Below are 26,820 nucleotides of genomic sequence, written 5' to 3'. Positions count from 1 at the left end.
GCACACTAAAACAACTAGACACAAAGACAGTTTTCCCCCCATGTCATCACTCTGCTAAACAACTAACTCCCACAACAATGTCCTATGCCCTAGCCTAGGATATCAAACCATTCAGTAGGGCTGTATTACTATTATCCTTCTCATCTTTCTTTTATCTATTTAGCGTCTTATGACTATCACTTTATTGTTTGAATCTTATGATTTATGTTGATTGCTTTTATTTAGTATTTTATGACTATCACTGAGTGTTGTATCTTATCATTTATGATGATTGTATTTTATGATTATGATCATGATATATCATTTGTTGCTTGTGTGTACACTGAGAGCTTATGCACTGGAGACAAATTCCTTGTGTGTCCAATCACACTTGGCCAATAACGAATTCTATTCTTTCTATATACATGTATGTAATCATAAAACAATTGCCAGACTAATCAATTTTATATTTAATACAGAAATTGTTTCAGGACTGTAGGTTTAAATCTTACCTACATTTTCATTACTTTTCCCCATTTCATCTTTTAGACATTAATGATACAATTATCTTTTCATTGGTCATGTTTCTTATAGTGCCACAATCTCATTTCTCCCAAAATGCAGAGATACTAGAATACATCTATCTGAATCCTCAGTTTTATAAATATAATATTTTGTGATTGTTAAAGTATACATTTGTTTTATATTGAATCAGACTGCAGAGTGCTGGAGGACTTAATCTGCATACGCCTATCTATTAAATCATGTCTTTTCTCATCCTTTACCTAAAACATAATGCAGTATTGCATTAATTAGCAATACTGCAAAATTTGAATCCACAGGAAGATACAAGTTTAGGCTTCAGTCGTATTCAGGTTGCATAGTCCCAATAGTTATGATATAATTTATGCCATGGTATGAATACTGCTGTTTTATTTTTTATGCAAATATATTTGCATTGTTCTTCTGTTACTCATTATATTGCTCTATGATTTATTATTTACATCTTGCATTTCATATCACAGTATGTTCTTAGACTCGTTTGCTTCAACAAAAGCACAATACTTTTAAAATTGGATCAGTTCCATAATGAACAGACTATAAGCAGAAATAGATTTCACTTGAGGATATATTGAGAGCTATAATTTCCCAGGGCAGGAATATTGAAAATGTCAAAACCCAATTACCATCTAGCTCACAGAACACAAGAATTATAAAGCAGAATTTCTGTTAAACTATGGAAAAGACATCGAATTTAAGTCTCAAAGGCTTTAGTATATGGGCAGTACTCTTAATTGTTAGAAGGCAATAAATGATTTAAAATAATTCCAGTCCTTGGGTAAAATTAAGTTCTTGTGATAGGTATGCCACGCCCTGCCAAATTTCAGCCAAGTTTGAACTAGCTAAGGAGAGATCTTGGTTACAAAGATCCATCTTCCCCAAATATTTTATAGGAGAAAATGGGTTTTGAAATCTGAATGGATTGGACTATCATGCCCTATTTGAAAGGTTGCTCTCTAAAATTTAATTTGCACTTCACTCTGCTTCTTCTTCATTTCTAGACTAAAGTTTGGCAAAGGCATTTAATACTTTGTAGATAGTTAACATCAGTCTTGCCATGGATTTGTGGGAAAAGGCTAAAAGCATCAGAATCAGAGATGGATTGCTCCCGGTTCAGCCTGCATTGGGTGAACCGGTAATAGTGGCGGTGGGAGGTTCTGCCCACCCATCCGGACGCTTCTGCCCATGCACTCACGAGTGAGCATGCAAGCATGCCCGAATCGGTAGTAAAAAGAATTGGCAACCCACCACTGATCAGAATGGTTAGTGGTAGGTCAATTTACATCTACATATGTAATCTATTTTATTTTACATCTTTATTAAAGTAGGCATGACAGATGTTTTACTGAATTCCATATTTCACATAATTTCATCAGAACTATCAGTGTGAAGGTTATAGCTGTTATGTAAACATCTAACATTCTCTGAGGTTCACAGCTGCTGAGCATCATGCCAAAAATCCATTAAAATAGGACAGGAAAAAGAAGCCTAAATTTTAAACCCCCCAGTGGGGTATAAAAGGTATTTAAATCGTCTCACTGGTAGCAGGCAATGAACTGTGGTGTATGATTTCATTCTTGTCAATAGTAAAAAATTCTAATCTAGCCAAAACATATTTGTGAATCTTCTGTTGAGCTGAACTGGGGAGCTAATTAAGCCATGCAGAGTTAACAGACCTATAATTCACAACTGAATCCTAGTCAGGGGATTTTGACAAGGGTAACCTGACACTAATGCAAGGAAACACAATTGAAAAGAAATGATTTTACTCATTTTTATGGCCTTAAGCATTAAAGTCTAGTTAGAAAGGCTTTCAGGTAATAGAAGAACTATATTTAATTTGTTTTGTTTGTGTTTATCATGTGAGAGCCATACAATTTTAAATACAGGCAGATCTCCTGAATTTTGGAAAACAGAGCAGCTATTTCATAATACAAATAGATTTCATAGTGTCAGACATCAGAGACTCCCGGGAGAAAATTCACACCATAGTAGTTTTTCCTTATTGGCCTTTTGAACTTTCCAGTAATTAGGTCATTTCCAACACTTCCCTCAAGCAGCCAACATTTTCTGACATTGCTAGGCTATTTAAAAAAAAGAGCTGCTAAGAATAATGTCACAAGAATCTCCAGAGTTGGGGGAGTTGCAGATGCATTGAGATAATTTTATTTTCTATCACTACATATGTGATTCTTATCAATTAAGATTTGGTTATCTAGCAGACCTTGGGCCATGGGGTTTTATGGATCCATTAAGAAATGATGATTATTTTAATGTTTATATTTCCTGGATGGTTGCTTGTTATTTGATTCTTCTACTTCTGTACAGTGCCTTGATTTACTTGGTGATTAAAAAACCTTACAAATCCTATAAGATCAAAACTTAACAGTGAATTCTGATCAGAGAGTAGGTTCGGTGTTCTACTGTAACCTGCATTGTATAGATGGCTATCAAAATCTTGATGTAGAGGGCTTATTTGGATTTTAAAATGAAATCCATTTCTAACATTTATTTTGTGGGATATGTGATGTGTATGCAAGCACTCAAACTTATTGAGTTTGGGCAGCGTTAATCGTGAATTTGAAATTTTACGTTGATATTAAATATTTTTTCTGTTAACTTGCTTTTCTAGGGCCACAACCAGGTGATAATATACAGCCGGCCTATATATTTTAGCATATTGTGTGGCCTTATTCTATTACTAGATGCAGGATCTAAAACCAGAAATCCCTTCATTTATACTGTTTACGACCTGAAGATCTCACCTGAATCATTTCAGGTGATCAGGGACCATGTAATAGGTGAGTTGCAAAAATACAAAGAGTTCTCCAAATATTCTTATTTTGCTAAGTACCCATTTGTGTCTTTCAACCTGCAAATATAGAAGATGGGGGGAGAGAAAATAAGAAAAAATGTTGTAATAATAGGCTTACCAGCCCTTCAAAGTAATGGTTTCTTAGTGGATGATTATGATGTTTCTGGAGTAGCTATCTGAAATCTGTTATTTAAGATAATTAACAGTCGCTTCTGCATCACAAAGTTTTCTGACACCAGTATCCAAGGATAAACCCACAAATTGCAGGATATAAAAAGTAATCTTGTTGTCAGGCTAGGAGGTGTATTTGGCAAAACTTTTTACGTTTCTGCATCACTTTGGATGGTAGATCTGAACATAACACAAATCTCTTTGCCCCATATGCCAAGTCTGTTGGAATTCTATCTGCTTGTAATATTTTATCTCAATCAAATCAAGAGCAACAAGATTAAGAGATTGTGAGCTCCTCTGTCTAGAAGCTACGCAATAAACTGCCACAGTCAATTAAGTTATTTGAAACAAAAGCATTGTGTAATAGCTGCTATTAAAGCTCCTTTATGCTCTAGAGAAATGAGTTCAAGCAGAAGCAGAATTTTTTTGTGGCTTGCCTGATCTTTGATAGAGTTTATGATGATGATTATTTTTTGGCGAGTCACCAATTCTTCATTTGCTGTTATGTCTCAAGCAGTTAAAATCTCTTACCTGCTTCAAGGTTAGATTCCTGTCCTTTTAATTTCTTAATTCTCCATTTTATCAGCTGCTTCGGCTTCTTCTGAAAGACAATGACTTATTGCTTGTAGCATGACAAGGATCCCAAAATAGCTAATACATCAAATAGTCAGATCAGATTGAATTTCTGGGGTAAGAATAGTGATTGGTGTATTTGCCATGCGTGAATGGGAGTTTCAGCCACAGTCCCTACCTAGAAAGGACTGACGGAGGATCAGTGTTCATTTGAAGCCGAGGGACGGGAAGAAAAAGCTGTCCAAGGAAAGGGGGGAAGAAAAAGAAGATGCTCCCTCCACTATGAAGGATTATTTTAAAAAAAATACAAGAAGCAGCAAGGAACATGATTTTATTTTCTGTGTACAAGCTGTCTTTCTGCTGTTGGTGAACAAAATTAAGGTAGATGGATATTCATTCCCCTGATGAAAAATATTTCATGGGAACTTGAGTCAATAAATATGAATTTCTGTCCAATATTGAAGTCCTTATTTTTCTTTTATCTGAGCCCAATCTCCTTGTCCTTTCTCTTCAGAACCTCATTCTGAGTGGAATGTGGTGATATTGCTGTTGTGGCCCGCCAGCGGCCAGCGGAGCTGGCAGCAGATTCAGACAGTGAAGAGGTTGGGGAGTCTGGAGAAGGCTCTGATGAGGGCTCTGCATTGGAGGCAGAGATGGGGCTCTTTGACAGTTATCAGCTGCCTTCAGAATCAGACATCAGTGAGGCAGATGAACAGCTGGAGCCTATTCCAAGTGTTCACATGTGCAGAGTTGCCAGACGAAGGGAACAGCTAAGGAGCAAGGGCCGACTTGGGAGTAAAGCCACAGGTGGATGATAAATGGCTCCTTCCATAGGGATTAAAAAAGGAGTGAAAGGGGAGTGGAGTTTGAAGGAGACAATTAGTTTGCTTAATTGGTTCGTGACTCTCAGAGTCTGGTAGCTTTCCAAGATCTATGACTGTATATTCACCCTTGAAAGACTTTGCTGGATGTGAATGAAAGCAATTCAGTTACTTAATAAAAAGGTTTTTTTGTCAGGACAAGGAGTCTGCTTCATGGTTTGGGAAAGTCTAGGTCAGAACAATCGCCATTGAAAAATGAAGCAGAAAGGATATCAACTTATTTATGTTAATATTTCTCCCTACATAGAGTCTGGGAAAAGATCAATGGGGAAGGAGAGGAGTGTAATAACATCCACTGATAAAAAGTTTCTGTAATCTCTTTTTTCTCCCTTTCTCTCCCTCCCTATCTCTACCTCTTCTCTTTCCATGTCTAATTTCAGGATTTTTATACTGCTTTCCTGTGATTTCTCTTCTTGGTCTTTTCCCACAAATCAACACATTCTGTATATATATCCTTGAACAGATAGATATACTGGTATTTGGCGGTTCTGGTAAGTACTATATATGGTTATACAGTTATATCATGGTTATATGTAATATCCAGAACTAGGTTGAATTTAGATGAGAGTTTTTATAGTTGCGATTCCTTTTCACTTCAGACTGACAATCTGCCTCTGCTAAATTTTCTCTTGTCTACATACTAATTCAAAGCATGTCAGTGGCCTTATCTTTCACATTGGTTCACTTTAGGTGATAGCCTACTACTTGGGGAAAATTCCTGGAGTGCAGTAAACAATTCTGTAGCAATACTATTGGAGCCATGCTTCTTTTATATATTGATCATTTGCAATGTCTCACTAGTAGTTCATCCTTGTTAAATGCATACAGTAAATCCCCCCCCTTTTTTTTTCTAGCATCAGTGAGTTTTGGACCATGATTATGGTTATCTCAGCCCAGGACTTTTTCCTGTCTTAGGATGCTGCAGGACCGAAGGGTTGTGCTTTGCAGCCTCATTGACCCTGCAATGTACCTCAGAATACATGAGGCTCCATTGTTCTTCCAAAATGTACATTAACTTTTCAAAACATATACACAGAATTAGAATTTAAAATAAGGAAAACTGCATTGCCCAGCAACACTGGGGCTGGCAGCTATACTGCTTTCTAATGATGGAAAATATAAGGAAGGTTAGTGGTCATTGACGGCCTTAAGCTCCTTGGAACACAAAGAAGTACGGCAATTGGGCAACTGAGATATGGGGGCTAACTTCCAGTAGCACAATGGTATCACACCTGCAAATGCCACCCCTTTGTATTTGCATTGCAACGTCATATTTAAGCATTCAAGGATGGAGCTTACATTATGATGCATATTTCATTACGCCATCTCTTTCTAATCTCCTGCAAATGCCTACCATGATGCCATTTGTTGCTAATGTGTTCCTACACATTGTATCAGTGGTGAATAGGAAACTGCATTTTTCCCCACAATTAGCTGGTGATCATTGAGTGGTGGCCTGTAATAACTGCAGATGTTGTGGTACTCACCCCATGAATAGTCAGAGGCCTTTGCAAAATATTTGAGGCCACCTTCATGGCATTTGGTGGGAATTTAAACTTCCCAAAATACATGAGGCAAGTTCAAAATGTAGTTTCAAATCAAGAACACCTGCAATTTGGGCCACCAATGTTCAGAATAAAATGTTCTGTTTTAGTATGGTACTTTATTTTCCCAAGATTCTTGCATTCAGCATTCGATTACATTGAGTAGGTGGATACACTTACTCCTTGCTGATTTTTCTGTAGCACGTGGCAGCTGTCAAGCTAGGATTCTTTGAAGTTAACCAGTTCCTCTGGCACTGTGTATTGTTTTACTGGGTCTTAACGCAAGAGTGGCATTTGTGGTTTTGCTTAACTTGTGTTTTGATGCTGATGTTCTTGTCTTTCTGGGTCCAATAATTTCTCTAATTGAATAACCTAATTTATTTTAACACATCCGGGCAAAAAGGCCTTTCTGATAATAGGCAGGGGGCTTTTACCATTTTGATTTATCTTATAGTAGTTATATCCAGATGCAAAGATGTAAATGTTGGTTTCTGTGTTTCAGCTGTTGTGGGAATGTACTCTTCATTGTACAGTATTTCTCGAAGCTTTATTGCTGTAATTGTCCTGTACACATTCTGCTTCAATGCAGTTAAGGTAAGAAGGAGTGATTCTGATAGCAAAATAGGCTAGAATTGTTTGTCACTATGGTATTTTCTTCTTTTTCCCCCATATCTAAAACCTTATATTGATACAGGTTTTATATAGGGGGGAAAAAAGAAGAAAATTCTAATTTGCATTATTTTTCCATCCTCTTAAGGGAAGGATCTGTCCTGGAGAGTGGGGAGGAAGTGGATAGCAGGGTTTGTTGTGAATGTAATTTTAGCTGTCAATAAGAACTATATATTTTTGTTTGCCATATGATGATGAATGGATGAGTGGATGGATAGTATATCCAACTATGTAAGACTTTAGGTGGAGTACATATAAATACTGTAATGATAAAAACAAGAAAAGACCCAAATAAAGCAATCCTTCAGACTGATAAAATCTTATAGGAGACATAATTCAGAGCATGGGAGGAAAAGCCACGTTTTCAAAAATACTTTATTTTATTTATTAGCCAAGTTTGTGTAGCTGCCCATGTCACCAAAATTTACTCTGGGTGATGCACAACCTTGGATAAAATCACAAATATAAAAATGGTATATATAAAGATGTAAAAATCTACCTCTAGTAGTAGATAGCATTAAAAAAAAACCAAATACACAAGGCCCAAATGAAGAGAGAATAAAAATGGCCGCCTCAACAATGGAGCCATCTGATCTAATCTCTGGTTCCCTGGGCACCCCAGACGTGATGACATAGCCAGGTCTTGAGGACCTTCCAGAATGTCAAAAGTGATGGAGATAATATAATTGGATGGGGGGAGCGGGGGGGGGGGGAGAATGTTCCATAAGATGGGCACCACAGCAGAGAAGACACATATTCTGGGATCCACCTAGCTGATGGTATCCACAACATGCCTTCTCTGTCCAATCTGATGGGGGTGGTGGTGAAATAAATATTACATCATCTTCAACATCATCAGTGTGGGAGCCATACAGGTTGCCCCTTCTGCTGTCTATAAGCTAGGCTTTGGTTTCTTCTTAAATGAGGAGAAAGGAAAATGGAATGAGGGAAAAGTTGGATTTTTTTAATGAGATTACTGATGGGAGAATGCGAATTTAATGGAAACTCATTTATATCGTTGGTGTCCTCTGTGGGTTAATTGAACGTTCAAAGTCTCTTTGGTAAATAGTATTAAGGGCAATCCTTTTAAACATGTCCTGTCATTTGCACATCTTTCTGCAGGCTAATAAGCTAAATTACAGCAGGCAGGTGGTTTTGCAGATAAGCAATCTTGCCCACAGCCTGGGCTTCCTGGAGCTCTGAAATATGCTTGTAATGTTGCTACCCTGAAGTTAGAAATGCGGTAAAAGATTTACAAGATATTTGCTGCAAATTACATACATCAACTGTAGACCTTCCATTTATGCAGGAAAATTACACATAATTTGAATTTTTATTGCTTTTTCATTTTTGAAGGTATCTGTAAGCAGAATAATTATTGTTCCAAAATGGTGCTATGTGTTTCATATCCTGACCCCAGTGTACTCTAATGTTGGAATTTACATACTTCTTTATATAAGACGTCTGCCTGATTTTTTTTTAAAGCATGACTTTAAATGTTGAATGGGTAGATGGATTGCAATTCAGGATTTACTTGCTATTAACTGATTAATTGCCAGACTTGGAAGCCATATTTTACATTTAGGCCTTCAGGCCTGCCACATTTTCTACTGTGGGAAAATGGGAGGGGGGATTATATGGAATATGGATGATATATATAGGCAAAATAACATTGTTTCTCAGAAAGTCATGGTCATCTTGCCTTGCAGCTGTGATGAGATGACTGGGAGGCATCTCCAATTTTGGATGGTGCTTGATTGGATCATGGGATGGACATGTGGGTGCTGGGTAAGGACTTGAACTTTCTTTTGGATGGGGAAAACCGGGAAACTTTCAGATTCGGGTTTTCCCAGATGTGCCAATATGATATCTCTAATAAAATGGAGCTTTGAGTAAACTCAAGCCTCGGAGTCTTCGTTCGTTGGGGGTGTTACTTGGAACCCTGACATCTGAAGCTGCCTGTATCCCTTTCAGACACAAGAAAGAACACAAATGTGTTTTCTTTCCAGGGGTGTATTCACATTCGAAATCAGTGCTTCTGAACCATGGGCCACTTTAATATCTATGGATTTCAATTCTCAGAGTTCTTCAGCCAGCAAGCTTGCTGTGGAATTCTGGGAGTTGAAGTCCATTGGTCTTAAAGTTGCTAAGGTTGAAACACACACACACACACACACACACACACACACACACACACACACACACATATATATATATATATATATATATATATTCATAGATTTTCACGGGTGTAGGTATTCGGGTCTTTTCCCGGGTAAGGTTGAGATTGTCTTTGCAACGTTTCGGCAGGATCTCACCTGCCATCTTCAAGCGTGGGCTTAAAAGTGATGGGCAAAGTCAGCTGCTATGGGATCTTCAGCGGCAGGGAGTTGAATGCCTGTGAAGTATAGTTACCTTTTACAAAATAGGAAAGCTAACATTTTACCAGTATTTGCTGTTTTGGGGGGGCTGTGGAACTTTCATTTTTCTTCAACCATAACAATCCTGCTTTTAATACTTATACACGAAAGTTCTATGTATTTTCTTCTCTGGAATGGCATTAAATCACTCTGCTGGATTTTAACAATTACTGTTGAATTTTGTTGAGTAGTCAGAGTGCTTCAAAATAAAAATGTTTTTAAGAAGCGAGGACATCCTGAGGCAGTACATTGTCTGTTCTTGCTAAAATCTAATGCAGGTGTCATGAAAAAATGAAAATGTCAAAAAAGTATGATAACTTTGGAAGACAGAGTTCAAAATTTCCATTCAAAATAGTGTTAGATATCAGCATATATCGTAGTAAGTCTCCCCTCTGGTCCGCTGCCACAGCGGGAAACAGGTATCGTTCTGATTGGTCGAGGGGCGTACCCGATCCCTATAAAAGGGGAACCCTCCGACCACAGAGCAAGCTGGATCATTACTACTACTAATAAAGAGCTGTTAAGTCACTACGTGTCCGCAGTCTGTCTCTCGTTGCCCAGATCTAACATTGGCGATGAGGGTGGGATCGAGAGGCAGATAGGACGAAGAACGCTACCTCCAGAATCTCCGGATTTGATCCAGCCCAGGAATTCGGCAGAAATTCCGGCAGCCATCTCAGATCACCGTAGCGTGGCAAATTCAAACAGAGAAGATGGCGATGCATGCTCCCCCCGCTCCTTTCGACCCAGCAAACGACGAATGGGAAGCCTTCATGATTCGTTTCGAGTGTTTCCTCGAAGCAAACGAATACACGGGGATCACCGACGCGAGGAAGAAAAACATCTTCCTCGGCTACTGTGGAAAGGAAGTCTTCAATATGGCCAGAGACCTCACCGCGCCTACTCCAATACAGGCAGTATCGTGGACGGCGTTGCAACAGGCCCTGCAAACTCATTACGCGCCAAAACCTTCCCGCCATGTCTGCCGCAAGGAATTCAACACGAGGAACCAGAAGGCGGGAGAATCCATCAATCAATATGTTGCAGCCCTACGAAAAGCAGCAACTCACTGCGAGTTCAGGGATCTGGACGAGCACATCTTAGCGCAGCTCATCTGTGGGTTAAGAGACATTTCTCTACAAAAGAAGCTGTTGGCAAACCCGAATTTAACCCTACAGATAGCGCTGAACGAAGCAAGAGCGTCAGAGTCAGCAGAGAAATCATCGGTGACCATACAACGAGGGGCCAACGTAAATCAGCCAGCACCGAGGCAAACCAGAGTACACTACGAGGACACAAGCCCCGACTACTACGAGAATCCCGAGTTCGAGGACAGTCACATGATGCGGAGCAGTCACATGAGGCCTGGGGGGAGACCCGGATCCCGCTTGCCACCCTGCGCAAGTTGCGGAGGGAATCACCCCAGGTCTACTTGTAGGTTCAGGAACGTTGTTTGTTCGCACTGCAACAAACTTGGGCACATCGCACGAGTGTGCCGGAGCGGAGTCCCTGCCTCATGGCAGCCACCCATGTACCGCCAACAGAAGCCCAACCCAGGGGTTTGGCGGAATCAGAAAGGGCGCCCAGAGAGAAATCCACAAGTGTATACCCAGAGAGAAAATTCCCAAAGAGCTGAGCGAGCGTATCCCCAGAGAGATTACTCACAAGGAGCTGAGCGAACGTATCCCCAGAGAGAATACACACAAAGAGCTGAAAGAGCGTTCTATCAAGACGCTCAACGAGAGTATTTCAGGATGTAGACGATGAGATAGAGTTGACCCAGAGAGAGGAGTTGCGAACGTATCTCACCACAATACATCAGGTCCGCCCTAAGCGACCAAAAAGGCTGAGAGTCACAGTCCTCTTGGAGGGCTCACCCTGCGAGCTAGAAGTTGACACAGGATCGACCCTGACGATTATTTCATGGGCATCCATGAAACAGGCTATCCCTAGCCTCAGAAAGAGCCAACTCCGCGCTCCAGACGTCCTACTGCGAGACTACCAGGGGAACCAAGTCCCCATCGTGGGCCAAGGCACATTCCACATCCGTTTCAAGGACATCGAAGCCCAGCTGCCCGTGACCATCGCCAGCGCGCCATTACAGAACCTTCTGGGGCTTGATTGGTTTGAAGCCCTGGGGTTAGAAGTCACCGGAATCAACGCCGTGAGAAACAGCAGCGCTGATCAGATTTTTAAGGAGTTCGAGGACGTGTTCAGCCCCGGTCTTGGTAAGTTTGTGGGTAATCCAATATCATTCAATTTAGACCCCAAAGTGGCGCCAATCCGACTTAAACCGAGAAGAGTGCCTTTTGCACTCCGCCCAAAAATAGATAAGGAAATAGATAAGTTAGTGGAGCAAGGAATCCTTGAACCGGTGGATCACGCGCGTTGGGAAACACCCATCGTGACCCCAGTCAAACCAGACGGATCAGTCCGCATCTGCACGGACTATAAATGCACAATTAATGTCGCGCTACAACAGAGCGCATATCCTGTGCCTGTAGTACAGCACTTATTGCACTCGTTGGGGCCAGGAAAGGTATTTGCTAAGTTAGACATGGCACAAGCTTACCAGCAACTGCCAGTTGATAGCGCCACAGCGGAGGCCCAAACTATAGTGACGCATAGAGGAGCATTCAAATGCAACCGGCTACAATTCGGCGTGAGCATTGCCCCAGGATTGTTCCAGAGCGTCATGGAACGACTTTTGCAAGGGATACCGGGAGTCGTCCCCTATTTTGACGACATCTTGGTGTCCGCTGCAAACGAGGAGCAATTAAATAAAAGAGTCAGAACTGTTTTGGCCAGAATCAGAGAAAAGGGTCTCTGCCTTAAAAAGGAAAAATGCCAAATTAACGTGCCTAGCGTAGAATTCCTGGGTTATAGAATCGATGGTCAGGGAATACACCCCACTTCAAACAAAATTAAGGCGATCCAGGACGCCCCCACACCACGAAATCAGACCGAGTTGCAGGCCTTCCTCGGATTACTTAACTTCTACAGCGTTTTTCTGAGGCAGAAGGCGACCGTTGCTGAGCCACTACACCGTCTACTCCAGAGGAACGCACCATGGAAATGGGGACGATCCGAAGCTGCAGCTTTCGCCGGGGTAAAGCGCCTGCTCACCACTGACTCACTACTTGTTCAATACAGCCAGACCCTACCGCTGGTATTGACCTGCGACGCATCACCTTTCGGAGTTGGAGCAGTCCTCAGCCACAGGATGCCCGACGGAAAAGAAGCACCCATCGCCTTCTACTCCAGAACTCTTTCATCGGCCGAAAGGAATTACAGCCAAATGGACAGGGAAGCGCTGGCTGCTGTAGCTGGAGTAAAGCGTTTCCACGAATACCTCTACGGCCGCGATTTTGAACTAATTACAGATCACAAACCGTTGTTGGGACTTTTGGCGGGAAACCGCCCCACCCCGATCTCCCTTTCTCCACACATGACCAGGTGGACTGTTTTCCTGGCTGCGTATTCATACAAATTGATTCATCGACCGGGCTCCACTCTCGGACACGCAGACGCACTCAGCCGTTGCCCATTACCTGACATTCTGCCAGACCCCACTCCAGAAGTACCGGTATTGCTCATTGACTGTTTGGACTCTGGACCGGTTTCTTCATACGACGTTGCAAGATTCTCCTCTAAAGACAATGTAATAAAGCAAGTTCAAACTTGGGTTTGGAGGGGGTGGCCGAAAGGAAACGTGGGCCCGGAATTCAAAATGTTTTGGTCAAAACGGGACGAACTCTCAGTGTTACAAGGTTGTTTATTGTGGGGGGATCGAGTTGTTATTCCGTATGTTTTACGTAGGAATGTATTAGAGGCTTTACATGTGGGTCATCCGGGGATTGTTAGAATGAAGGCGTTAGCAAGAAGTTACGTTTGGTGGCCAAACATGGAGAAAGAAATAGAAGAGTGGGTGGCCACTTGCGACCCATGCCAGGAATCGAGACCAGCACCCCCAGAAGCGCCCGCCACAGAATGGGAGAAACCTAAAGCACCCTGGTCGCGAATACACATCGACTTCGCAGGGCCATTCCAAGGTCAGACTTTCCTTATAGTTGTGGATGCATACTCAAAATGGCTAGATGTAGTCCTAATGACTTCAACCACGGCAGAGGCAGTCATTAAGGTTCTACGGCGACTTTTCGCCACTCATGGCCTGCCCGACCTCCTAGTCTCCGATAACGGGCCCCAATTCACGGCCATGCATTTCGAAACGTTTTTAGCAGGTCAGGGAATTCGGCATGCCCTCGTCGCGCCATTCCATCCGGCATCAAACGGACAGGCGGAGAGAATGGTGCGATTCGCAAAAGAGGCCCTCGCTAGGATGGGTCCAGGTGATTGGCAAACACGCATTGACCATTACCTCCTAATTCAGCATATTACCCCAAGCGCAACGACGGGTAGGAGTCCTGCTGAACTACTTATGGGCCGCCGTCTACGGTCTCACCTGGACCGTCTTCACCCAAATTACTCTGCCACAGCTCCCCCAGACTCCACAAGTAAAATTCGGTCTTTCAGCATAGGGGATTCAGTATACGCCCACAACTATGCAGGGGGAACATTGTGGATGCCGGCAAGGGTCATTGGCATCACGGGTCCACGATCGTATTTGCTGGAACTAGAAGATGGGCAGAACTGGAAAAGGCACATCGATCAACTTCGGGGTCGCCTAGCACACTCAGACCTTCGAAACGAAGACGAGATGTCCCTGCCTACAGAAAGTCAACCACGCGAGAGCCCCATCATAGAAAACCACGACACCTGCGAACCAAGTTTGGAACAAGAAAACACGCACGAAGCAGAGCAAACCCCAGACAACGCAACCGAGCAGACTCCAGAACGCCTTAGCAATGAAGACACAAAACCTCCCGAACATGAAACAGGAAAAGCACCTGACCCTGCAACCATTTCTAACCAGCCCGAACTACGACGCTCCTCCTGAGCAAGACAAACACCCACATACCTAAAAGACTATGTTACCTACCGCAACGTTCCATCTAGGAGGGGAGGGGTGTTAGATATTAGCATATATCGTAGTAAGTCTCCCCTCTGGTCCGCTGCCACAGCGGGAAACAGGTATCGTTCTGATTGGTCGAGGGGCGTACCCGATCCCTATAAAAGGGGAACCCTCCGACCACAGAGCAAGCTGGATCATTACTACTACTAATAAAGAGCTGTTAAGTCACTACGTGTCCGCAGTCTGTCTCTCGTTGCCCAGATCTAACAAATAGCATCTAGCTCTCTGTGAAATGTAAAATCGAATAGTTTTAAAGCTGGCCAAGTAAAACAAGCTGAAATGCTACCCAGGAAGTTGTGTTTTTAAATCAGATAGGAAGTTTGGAGAGAACCTAGTTTTATATTGCTCATTAGTTACCTAATGAGATATTGATTAATGCTCAACTTTCTGAAATAATAGGTGCTGAAAGAAGAAAGAGGTTTTTTTTTGCTATTTTTCCCACCACTTTCCATGCAGTAATTCTGTTGTAGAACATCTTCCTTGCAAGTTCAGCCTTAGATTCAATCTATGAATTTTTATCTTGCACTTTCAGATGTATTCATAACTGTGTTTTTTTTTTGAACAGCAAGGAAAAGTGCTTTTTCATTTAAAATTATATTTATGTAATTAATAAAAATTAATTTATTTATTTAAACATAGTTTATGTAATTTAAAAATGTACTTAAGGAGAAAAAAATGGCCTCTCATGATTTTCCTTGCTTCTTTTACTTAATTGCTAACTTTAAGGCAGGGGTGTCCAAACTTGGGAACTTTAAGACTTGTGGACTTCAACTCCCAGAATTCCCCAGCCAGCATGGTTTGGACACCCCTGATATAGATTATTAATATGTTATCATCAGAGGTGGGTTGCTCCCGGTTCGGCCCGGTTCAGCTGAACCAGTAGTGGTGATTTGGCTTGGGTTGCCCATCTCATTCATCCTGGAACTGTTTGAGGCTCAAAATGGAATGTGTCAGACTCTAAACCAGGGGTGTCCAAACTTGGGAACTTTAAGACTTGTGGACTTCAACTCCCGCTCTGCTGGCTGGGGAATTCTGGGAGTTGAAGTCCACAAGTCTTAAAGTTCCCAAGTTTGGACACCCCTGCTTTAAGGGTATTGTGGTTTGCATAATTAGATACAATGTTTGAAATATCACCACTTCATTAGCCTGATGAAATGTAATATAGTTTATTTAATATATCATGCAGCCATTTAATTATTGTGAATTCCAGCATGTTAACAATATTTAACTTATATCTGTAGTAACATGTAAACTTGCAAACAATATAAAGACACCTATATTCCTTCCATCTCTGTCTCCTCTTTATCTATAGGAACCATGGGATGCTCAACATATTCCCGCACTGTTCTCTGCCTTTTGTGGGCTTTTAGTGGCACTTTCTTATCATTTGAGCAGGCAGAGCAGTGATCCATCTGTCTTAGTGTAAGTTATCACTGATGCCTTCGTATGGCTTGAACTATAGAACTATGTAATAAGGTAGTTTGATTTGTTATACAAATTTATTTGGTGGGCCATCTTAATCAAATGACTTGGAGCAGATAATAAACATAAAAAGAGAACGTACATATAAAAGAGATCAGGAAAAAGAGAACATACATATAAAAGGAAGATACATAGGACAGGAAACATACATATAAAAGAGAATATATTTTTAAATTTATTTGTATCTTGCCTTTGTTATTTTTACAAATAACTGAATTTGGAGAACATATCCGACACACCTTCCTCCTCCTAGTCCTAATAATTATATATTCCTCCTCCTAATATTAATATATATGTGTGTTGGCTCAATGGCTAAGACGCTGAGCTTGTCGATCAGAAAGGTCGGCAGTTTGGCGGTTCGAATCCCTAGCACTGCATAATGGAGTGAGCTCCTGTTACTTATCTCAGCTTATGCCAACCTAGCAGTTCGAAAGCATGTAAAAACGCAAGTAGACAAATAGGGACCACCTTTGGTGGGAAGGTAACTGCGTTCCGCACGCCTTCGGCATTTAGTCATGCTGGCGACATGACCATGGAGATGTCTTCGGACAGTGCTGGCTCTTCGGCTTTAAAACAGAGATGAGCACCACTGCCTTATATGTAGATGCATACCTATGAAAGACACAGGAAAGGCCAGTAGGGGTCAGGGCCCTGTCAAACTTCAGGGAGAAAGCTGTTCTGTAGAAATGCATACCTTCAAAGGTGATACTCTTTCACAGAATGGACCTAAAGCAGGCCTATCCTATGAATATAATGAGATGGGCAGAAACTACAAGAGACTGGTGTTCTCTCAAGAATCCTGGCTCTATGCTATGTACAGCTTTATTGATGCTATCCAGGACCTTGAATTGCAGCTAGAAACCTACTGAAAACCATTGCTTACTGTGGTCTGCATTGCTTATGAAGCAATGATGTTATATGAATGTCCCATTGTGCACCCAAAACTGTTCATACTGTTATGTTCTGGATCAGCTGAAGTTTCTGAATGTTTTTCGTGCACCAAAGAAGTAGGTCTGGAAGAACAATACCCCATCCAAAAATTAATGTTGAAAGTTTTTCAAATATGGGGGTGGAGACCTATGAACTTACAGCCATTTGGCGTTACAAGAGTGGGATCAGAGCCTGTTCCTTCATTTCCAGATCCAAGAGATCTATTAAGTGGCTGGAACCCATTCCTTGAGTTGGTAAATTGTTACTTAAATAAGCTAGGAGAAAAAAATCACTGTCTACTATCTGGGATTGTTTTCTTTTCAGGAGATTGGTGTTCTAACTGATTTTCATTTGTTCTGTAAATTAGGTCTCTTATTCATTGTAAATATTTTCCACACCTTGTAAAGCAGCATTTTGAAGAGCCACGAGTTGATCCACTTCCTGAGAAGATGAAAGAATCAGTGGTAGGCTTCCTTGTTTTTTTTTTGGGGGGGGGGAAAGTCTTATCAAAACCTTTGTTATAGTGTCATTTGAAATATCAGAGCTATTGTATGATGTTATATTAAAGTGCTTAAATCCCTTTATAGTAGAGCTGTAAACTGGTCCAGATGGATTATTTGGTAGAAGAAGGACAATTTGAGGGACATATTGCATTTCTTCCTTTTTCTCAGCTTTACCTCTCCCACCCCCAATCCAACTTACATAAAAAGTAACTGGAATACTTTGCTGTTTTAAGATGCTTCCTATTTTCTTTTTTACTCTCAAAAGCTGTGTATACCATACTTTTTTTTTTTTTGCCTTTGACTCAGAATTGACATCTAGCAACTGCATGAGTAAATCCTTGCAACTTTCTAGGCAGCATTTTCAGAAATGGTTGGGCATTGCGTTCTCCCTTGGCTTGTAAAGGACTGACAGCCTCAGAATCAGCCAGATGACTTTCATGCCCAAGGCAGGACTACAATTCAGATTTTGCTGTACCAGGTCCAGCAACTTAATCACTCCACTGAAGTGCCTCTCATACTGCTTAACAGCCTCAATTAATAATAATAAATTCAACTGCAATACAAAAAATGTCTATGAAGGTGCCCCAGTGTCAGCTTAGGCATCAAGATCTTATTTAAAGGGAAAAGTTCTCAGCATTTACTTGAGCTGGGAGAGAAAGGACTAGAGACAGTTCTAGAAATTGTTGATTAGTACTATGCTTCTTTGCCTGCAGCTTTGAAGCATCTTTTTTGCAATGAATTGAAAGTGTTATACGGCTCTAGCAAAGATAAATTAATCCTTCCCCTCTACGTTGCTTGCACTGAGTTGTTCTTCTAGAGATATCAGTGTTTCATTAGGGAATTTTGGAAAACAGGTATCAGACAGATAGTTTTATTTTTATTGAAGAGGGACAATAACTCAGTTTCACTCCCCTCCCAGTCAGGAAAGCAGCTTTTGAGACGTTTGCTATGTAGAAAGTTTAGGATCAGTGGGCCAAATGCATAATTCACATTGCTATTGTTCAAACCGTTTTGTTGAGAAAACTGTCTGCTCTGCATCCTTATTCATTAATTGTGTATTTTCTGGAGTACAAGACGCACCTTTTTCCCTCAAAAAAGAGGCTGAAAATCTGGGTACATCTTATACACTGAATACAGCATTTATTTGCCTCCCCAAGCCCCACCCCTTCACCAAAATGGCCGCGCATAGCTTTTAGGAGATTTTCAGAGTGTTCCTGGGGGCTGGGAGGGCAGAAATGAGCAAAAAATGGCCCTTTTAAAACTCAATTCCCCCCCCCCAGCCCCCAGGAGCATTCTGCAAGGTTCCTAAAGACTATGCATGCCCTTTTTTTTGACAAAAAACGGGCTATTTTGGGGAGGTCTGCAGAGTGAAAAAACCTTTTTAAAAAATTTGCCTCTTCAAAACCTTGGTGCATCTTATACTCTGGTGCATCTTATACTCTGAAAAATACGGTAGATGTCATTTGGCAAAGTGTTCACACCATGCTTATATAAAAAGTTCAGAATATAAGAAATTATGAACAGCACCTGTTTCCTTCCTTCCTTCCTTCCTTCCTTCCTTCCTTCCTTCCTTCCTTCCTTCCTTCCTTCCTTCCTTCCTTCCTTCCTGGGATGGGTTCCTGTACCAGTTAGTACTGGTTTGCTTCACACACGCTTTGCTTGCATGCTGCTTGCTTTGCTCATGCATGCTCATTTGACTGAATATTGTTCTGCGCATGGCCAGCCTGAGTTGCTGGCAGTTCTGTGTCCCAAGCCAAATCACCACTACCGGTTCAGCCGAACCAGGAGCAACCCACCTCTGCTTCCTTCCCGCCTGCAAAGAATTAACACAAGTTTCTCTTGCCCATCCTTCATTTTTGCCTTACAACAACCCTCGGTCATTCCAATTATCTGGCCATTGGCAACATGTTGGTTGTGTCTGAAACGGAAATCAATTCTTCCCAGGCTGAGTGCACTAAAGAGTGTTCCTGTATAGCTTAAAATTGTTGTTGTGGAGGGTGTGTGCTATATGAACCATGTATCTGGATTCAAGAAGCTTTGCCAACAGGAGCCTGAACATTAAAGAAGTACAAGGGCAAAATATTCTTTAATGCCAAGACTCCTGTAATTATTACGCAACTGTTAACTGCAGAGGAAGAAGTAGTTTGATTTTGTAAATCAAATGAGTCCTTACTTGTATTTTTATATTTTAAAACTTATATTCGCAGAGAGAAACCCTGAGATCAGATCTCATTGTGTGCTCTGTGGCTGCTGTGTTATCCTTTGCAGTCAGTGCCAGTACCGTTTTCTTGTCATTAGGGGTTAGTATTACCATTTCTTTCCTTCTGTGTTGTTATTTTTTAAGACAATATATCTATTATTCAGAGCAATTAGATACTGTTTCATATTGCTTTAAAAGTCAGAGGAGGGGAAGAAATATTTGCTTGTAAGAGGCGTGGGTAATGAGGTTTCATATTGTTTCACACATTAAGAGTCTAGTTACAAATATATAGCAATTATAGCATAATGATACTAAGAGATTTTGTGGCAGCAGTAACAAGTCCTTTGGCACAACATGGCTGGGCTAATGTTATGTTTGGGAATATGTATGAACAGTCTGGATGTTGAGGAAAATGGTCAACTATGAGACATTCAGAGCTGCCCTACTTTCCTGCATTGAAATGGAAAGTAAGTTTGGCAGGGGGGAAAAAACAACTTGAAAAGAAGAGGGCTAATAGTGGGGACTGAGTGAAACAGGATCCAAGAAAAAAAAAAGTAGGTCACCTCTGGAGTTCCTGCAGGATATTTTATATTTGGAACGTTTTGAATTCAAAATTTCAAGTTTGCAACATTTGGTTTCATGTGCATCACAACCCACCTCATTCATCCTGGAACTGTCTGAGGCTCAAAATGGAATGTGTCAGACTCTAAACAGACCTATTTTGGGGCTCGAGACGCATCGTGAATGGTCTAAAATAGCTTAGTTTTGGATGTGAGTGGTTTCAAGTAGGAAGCTTTGAATCTGCTGTTATTTGAACTGAAAATGTTTTATGTATCACTTGTTATATCTACATTTTTCCTTCACTGCCATTCATTTTCTGACTTATTTTCCCTGTCATTACACCTTTAATGCCACCCATTGTCTGCCAACTCACTCTTTCCGTTTCATTCCTTCTAACTACCACCTCTTTTCTCCTTACTATTAATCATCCCTTTCCTTTTCCTTCTCATTGTCAGCAGAAAAGAGCATGGGGGCTGAGGCAGGGCAACATCCCCTCACATCCTATGTTAAAATTTAAGGTATTTGCCTAGATTAGCAACCTGTTACTTCATGTTTTGCAAATACCCCACCGGTGAAGGCACTCAGTGTCCTTCTTATTAATTTATAGCCCTCATTGTTCATATGCTCCAAGACAGTGCAGGTAGTCCTAGACTTACAAATGAAAGTTACGATGGATCCCCCAAAGCTACTTGAGACTCAGTTTCAAAGTTTCCACATTCCCCCCCTCCCTTGTGGGGGGACTCCCCTGTGACTGCATTTTGGGCATTCAGCAATTGGCCCACATTTATGCCTATAGCACCCTATAGCCACGTGATCACAATTTATTATTGTTTTGCTGGAAATGGGCATTTACTTCATTTACAGAAAAAAAAGTCCCATAATGAACAAGGGTGGCTCAGTGGCTAAGACTCTGAGCTTGTCGATCAGAAAGGTTGGCAGTTCAGCGGTTCAAATCCCTGGCGCTGCGTCAAGTAACAGGAGTGAGCTCCTGTTACTTGTCCCAGTTTCTGCCAACCTAGCAGTTCGAAAGCATGTAAAAATGCAAGTAGAAAAATAGGAACCACCTTTGGTGGAAGGGAACAGCGTTCTGTGCGCCTTTGGCATTTAGTCATGCTGGCCACATGACCACGGAGTCGTCTTCGTACAGCACTGGCTCTTCAGCTTTGAAATTGATATGATCACCGCCCCTAGAGTTGGGAACGACTAGCACATATGTGCAAGGGGAACCTTTACCTTTACCTAATGAACATATAGGTTTGCTTAATGACTGTCATGTCCACTTAATGACCTCCACAAAAAAAGTTCATAAAATTGGGTCGGTTACATGATGACTTGCTTTACAATTTTTATGACTGCAGTTGCCAGGCTCAGTTACAATCATAAGTAGCTGACCTGTAGCTGACTGGTTACTGACAAGCTAAGGGAGTATACTATACTTTACAGTGGTCTGGGCCTGACTGCCAGCTCATCTGACAAAGTACATATACCAAATACAGCTGGTCTTTTTTCATCATTTCAGCAATAAACCCAAAGGGACCTGGGACCATATCTGGTGTTCTGCCCCTAGTGGCATAGATGGCATTTATGATAGTCTCATGAAACAAGCAAACTTCAGTCTGAAGACTATAAAGCTGGCTTGTTTCCACAAACCATAGTTTAAGAATTTGGGTATAAAAGTGAACTGGAGATACTTAAAAATTGAAGTGAACATTTTTCAATCACTGCAGGGATGAGCTTTTTGAAATAAAATAAGCCAGATGTCAAGAAATGGTTTTGGAAATGTATGACCTACATTTTCTTTTTTTGAAAAGGTCATATTTTTTACTAATCAAAAGATGCAGAAATATGTGTTATTATGGCAGATCACAATAATGTATTGTTTATATTATAGTAGTCAATTCATTGGTGAACCAATGACTATTGACAAGTGGATAACATAAGGCAGATTTTTTTTCTTTCCCTTCTTCTCTTCTCCCTTGCATTTTGTATTGTTTAAAGTTTCTTTAAACATTCCGATTCTACAGTAAAAATAAAGACATTCAAAATATATATTTTAAAAGATTAGCTTAGCCTCCCCAAATCTGATTCCCCCAATATATATTTAGGATTATTCTTGTCTCTGTCAAGGACCAAAAAGAGAGAGAGAGAGAGAGAGAACTTGTGGTCCAGTACTTTTAGAAAGATTAATTTTATGTTCAAGAAAGATCATTTTCTGGAGCATTTATGTGCGCTGAGAGCTAAAGCCACATAGTGGCGATATGTATGACTCCACAAGAATGGGATAATCAACATGACAGACAGTTCCACCTATTATATACAAGATATACAAATTCATTTATGGTATCAAATAACTTTGGTGTGTTCACCAATATGTATTTGTCCTACTTTTCTACATTTATTACAGTTTATCAAGTTTTAATAAATTAAAGGATATACTTTTTCCTCATCTTTGTGTTTTGCACAATTTGAGCTTCTCCTTTTGCATTTCCAAATATTTCCACACGAAATATTTCCTGCATTTTATCCTTCAGCAAAATTATGTCTTTTGGCTGTGAACAAACAAACGTCTTGAAAAACTAGAACATTTCTTTCTTGTGTTCTTTTCCCCTTGAACTACAATATTAGAAAATAAAACATTTTATTGAGCAAAAATAAAGCCCTTCCTTTCCTTCCTCAGTTACTTTTTCAATAACATATTTTTTGGGGTAATGGCATTTTTAACCAACTGTTTTTTTAAATCAAGATCTGATTTTAAATTAAAAATGGTTTAATTATAAGACATGATATAGGGTTCATTTTGCTTCCTTTTAATCCAGGAATTACTCGGCCTGGTACTTTTCATTTTTGCGTGGACTGTGGGATTCATAACACACTATGTACTTCCTCAACTTCGCAAACATCATCCATGGATGTGGATATCTCACCCTATCCTTAAAAATAAGGAATATCGGCAGAGAGAAATAAGAGGTATGTAGAGTCACCCTAATAGAAATGTGTAAATGACACTGTTTGTTATGCTTTATATTAAAGTTAATATGGTGTTTTTGCACATTATTGTGAATCATGAAGTAAAGAGGAGGTTACAGACAGAAATAGAAATCACTGTGTCAAAGTAAATAAATGGATGCAGAGATTATAATGCAGCAAAAATAAAAGTACTTGTTATACAATATTTCTACTCAGCCAATTCCAGCTAAACCTGGGATTGTAGATCTTAGAATTGCCAGCCAACATGGATTTGGCCTAGTTGACTAGGCATTCTAGAAATTAAAATCGCAAATCATTTAAAAGGACCTGCCCAAGAAACATCCGACTGTGAGAGAATAGGACTACCTAGTTGCACTGCAAAAATCCTGGGAAATATGAAATTATAGCAAAGAAATAGAGAAAACTAATCCTTTCTTGCCATTCTCATATTCTAGGCCCTTTTGGATTTTTGCTGCTCAAACATGCTAGCTACGCTTGATGGTAATGCTATTCATTAAACATGAAACTCAGTTAACTGAACATTCAAAAATGCATCACAAATACCATTGACTGATGCTAATGGTTAATATGGGTTGCTGTCAGCCTCCTAGGTATCAACCAAGTACCTTCTTAAGATGTATGATGCTCCGAGTAGCACAGTTTTTTGCAGTTCCACTGGTGTTATTGCAGGAAGCTGCAATTTGTTGATGTATCTTGTAAAATTCTTGGACATGGTGCCAAGTGCCCCAATGACAAAGGGTATCGTTGTTGTTGTTGTTGTTGTTGTTGTTATTATTATTATTATTATTATTATTATTATTATTATTATTATTATTATTATTATTATTATCTTTTATCATTTGTAGCTTAGTGTTCAGGATGAATACTATATTTATAAACTTTTATTCAATAAAACTCATCAATTAGCCTTCCTTAACTTGGTGTTTCCCAGATATGTTGGATTTTCATTCCCATAACCTTGAGCCAGTAAAGACTATGCTGACTGAGAAATTTATTAGGTTGAGATCTAACACACTTTGAAGGTAGCCGGTGGATGCAACCTTAGTATCAATGTAACACAATGTCCCATGTAACTGGGTTAAGGATATTTATGATTGTTAATACAATACACTGATATATAATATTTGGAGAAATTAACTTTGTAATCAACTGGAAGTCAAAATAGGAAATAATACTGCTAATTCTTAAATGCTTGAGCATTGTCTAAATTAGTCCTTGGATAACATTATGGATTGATATAATTTTATGAAACTGTAACTCAGTTTTGGCAAGCCCTGTTTTTTGCTTTAACAAAATACAGGTTTAAGCTTTGTAATAAGACTATAATTTTTGATGACCCTTAAAAGGAAATAGCACTATTCATTATTAATATTTTATTTTATTTATTATTCTTCCCAAATGATAAGCATGAGATTGGAATTGCAACAGCTGCTGAATTGAGAAGTAGGGATAGCTGTAAATATCTCTAAAATTACAGTTGTTGTTTTAGTTCTCCTGTAAATCTATCAGCTAGAACAGCGATGGCGAACCTTTTTTGGGTCTCGTGCCATAAGTGGGGGGAGCGCAGGGGGGTCGTGTGCAGGCATGCCGCACCCATAATGCACTGCGTGACCCCCCCCCAGTGTGCATGCACGCACTACAGCCCCCCCCCCCCATTTTTGCATGCTTTTTTCGCCCTCCCCAGGCTCCAGAGGCTTTATAGGAACCTGGGGAGGGCGAAAACAGCCCCCCCGCCCCCCCAGACGCCCTCTGAAGGCTTCAGGGACCATCCAGAGGCTTCCCTGACGCCTTCAGAGCGCTCAAAACGACCCTCCGAGCAAACCGGAAGTCACTTCCAGTTTGCTTGGAGGCTCGTTTTGAGCGCTCCAAAGGCTTCAGGACTGTCTGGAGGCTTCCCTGACACCTCCGGAGGGCATCCTGGGGGGGGAGGCTGTTTTCACCCTCCCCAAGCTCCTATAAAGCCTCTGGAACCTGGGGAGGGAGAAAAAGGGCTTTAAAAAAGGGTGAACTCAGTTGGCCAGCGAGCGCATGACCGCTGGCCAGCTGACAGGGCAGCACCTCGCGTGCCCTGACAAATGGCTCTGCATGCCACCTGTGGCACGTGTGCCATAGGTTCACCATCACTGAGCTAGAAGCTACCTGACTTTTCATTAACTGGCTGTCTTTAGGGGCTTTAAACTCACTTCAATTTAGAATATTCCTGACAATTTTTTATGGGTCTACATTTTAATGACTCTGTTTGTATGTTTTTGACATGTTAAGTGATAAGGATGTCAGAAAACGGGATGTTGCCATTATCTCAGTCTTTCTCAAAATCAAGCTGACAACTGATTTTGTGTACAATACAATATCCTAATATGAATCTTTATAAGAGATCAAAAATTAACTTCCAAACAATATCATGGATTTAGAGCATACCTAGGAAACTCACATAATAATTAATAATAACAATAACAACAAACAAATAACAACAATAATAAATCAAATATTCTGTTTTTAATGTATTACTAATATATACATTACAAGATATTTCAAATTAAAACTATTGTCTCCCAGTCAGTTTCAATTCTTTTGACTTCATGAATATATTAATATGGTTTTCTTACCAACAGTGCAAAAGTGATTTGCCATTACTGTCAGGGAAATTTCACCCTGAGCTAATGAGGTCTAGAATCGACGGCTTTTCCAAACAGCATATCTTCAAGAAAAACAAAAATAAAAACCCGAGAACATGTTCTAATTAAAAACAAGCTTTAATACAAAAATAAGAAAATAGAAATAAAACAAATCTATCTAATTGTTACATTTTGGCAAGAACAAATGTTGTCCACTTTCTTGGAAGACGAACAGAAGATCAAAAGAAATAAGTCTCTGGAATGTGTGATGTATTATAAACGTGTTAAGCATGAGCAGTAAATCATTGCTGATAAGGGCCTATGACCTGCGCAGTAACTCAGCTCGGCTAGCAAACAATTAACGCAGTGACAATTACCACCTTCTGGAATCTTTACCCCACTTTCCAGTCCAGACTAAAATTTAGGATTCTCCAATCCAATTACTGAAGAAATACGGTCTTGCTTAATTTTCTGAGTACTCAAAATCAGCTCAGTACTTCAGTCCTGCTAAACATTTCAAGATAGGGCGAGGATATATAGGCTACAATAAAAATAGGAGACAAGGGAGAAAAAACATTCATACAGTATATCACAATTTTGAACAAAAGTTATTTCTGAACTGATGGCTTTAATTTAATAAACTGTAGCTCTTAAAATATTGTGTTTCCTTTGTGCTTGCAAATTCCATGCTGCAGTGTATTGTTTGAATACTACCCATTTACAAGTCCTACAGTATTTTGTGTCTTCCAATAGCAAGTGATCTCTTTTTTTATGGTGTCCTTTTAGCCGTTTGAGGGACGCAGTGGCTTAGTGGCTTAGTGGCTAAGACGCTGAGTTTGTCGATTAGAAAGATCGACAGTTCAGTGGTTCGAATTCCTAGTGCCGCGTAATGGAGT

General features: G+C 40.4%; 1 protein-coding gene across 1 annotated transcript in view; it reads left to right on the top strand.

Moving 5' to 3' along the window:
• PCNX2 (pecanex 2) overlaps window positions 1-26,820 on the top strand; it is a 117,423-nt gene that overhangs the window by 22,031 nt on the left and 68,572 nt on the right. Inside the window, exons 13-19 of the mRNA XM_081940126.1 lie at window positions 3,173-3,341; window positions 5,361-5,471; window positions 7,027-7,118; window positions 15,958-16,067; window positions 17,425-17,521; window positions 19,768-19,860; window positions 23,138-23,288. Of these exons, the coding sequence (XP_081796252.1) occupies window positions 3,173-3,341; window positions 5,361-5,471; window positions 7,027-7,118; window positions 15,958-16,067; window positions 17,425-17,521; window positions 19,768-19,860; window positions 23,138-23,288 (823 nt within the window). The remainder of the gene's footprint in view (window positions 1-3,172; window positions 3,342-5,360; window positions 5,472-7,026; window positions 7,119-15,957; window positions 16,068-17,424; window positions 17,522-19,767; window positions 19,861-23,137; window positions 23,289-26,820) is intronic.

This window comes from Natrix helvetica (genome assembly GCF_964273705.1).
Source record: "Natrix helvetica genome assembly, chromosome: 2".
NCBI lineage: Eukaryota > Metazoa > Chordata > Lepidosauria > Squamata > Natricidae > Natrix > Natrix helvetica.
Note: the sequence above shows the minus strand (reverse complement) of the source record. Positions and strands in the feature narration are given on the sequence as shown.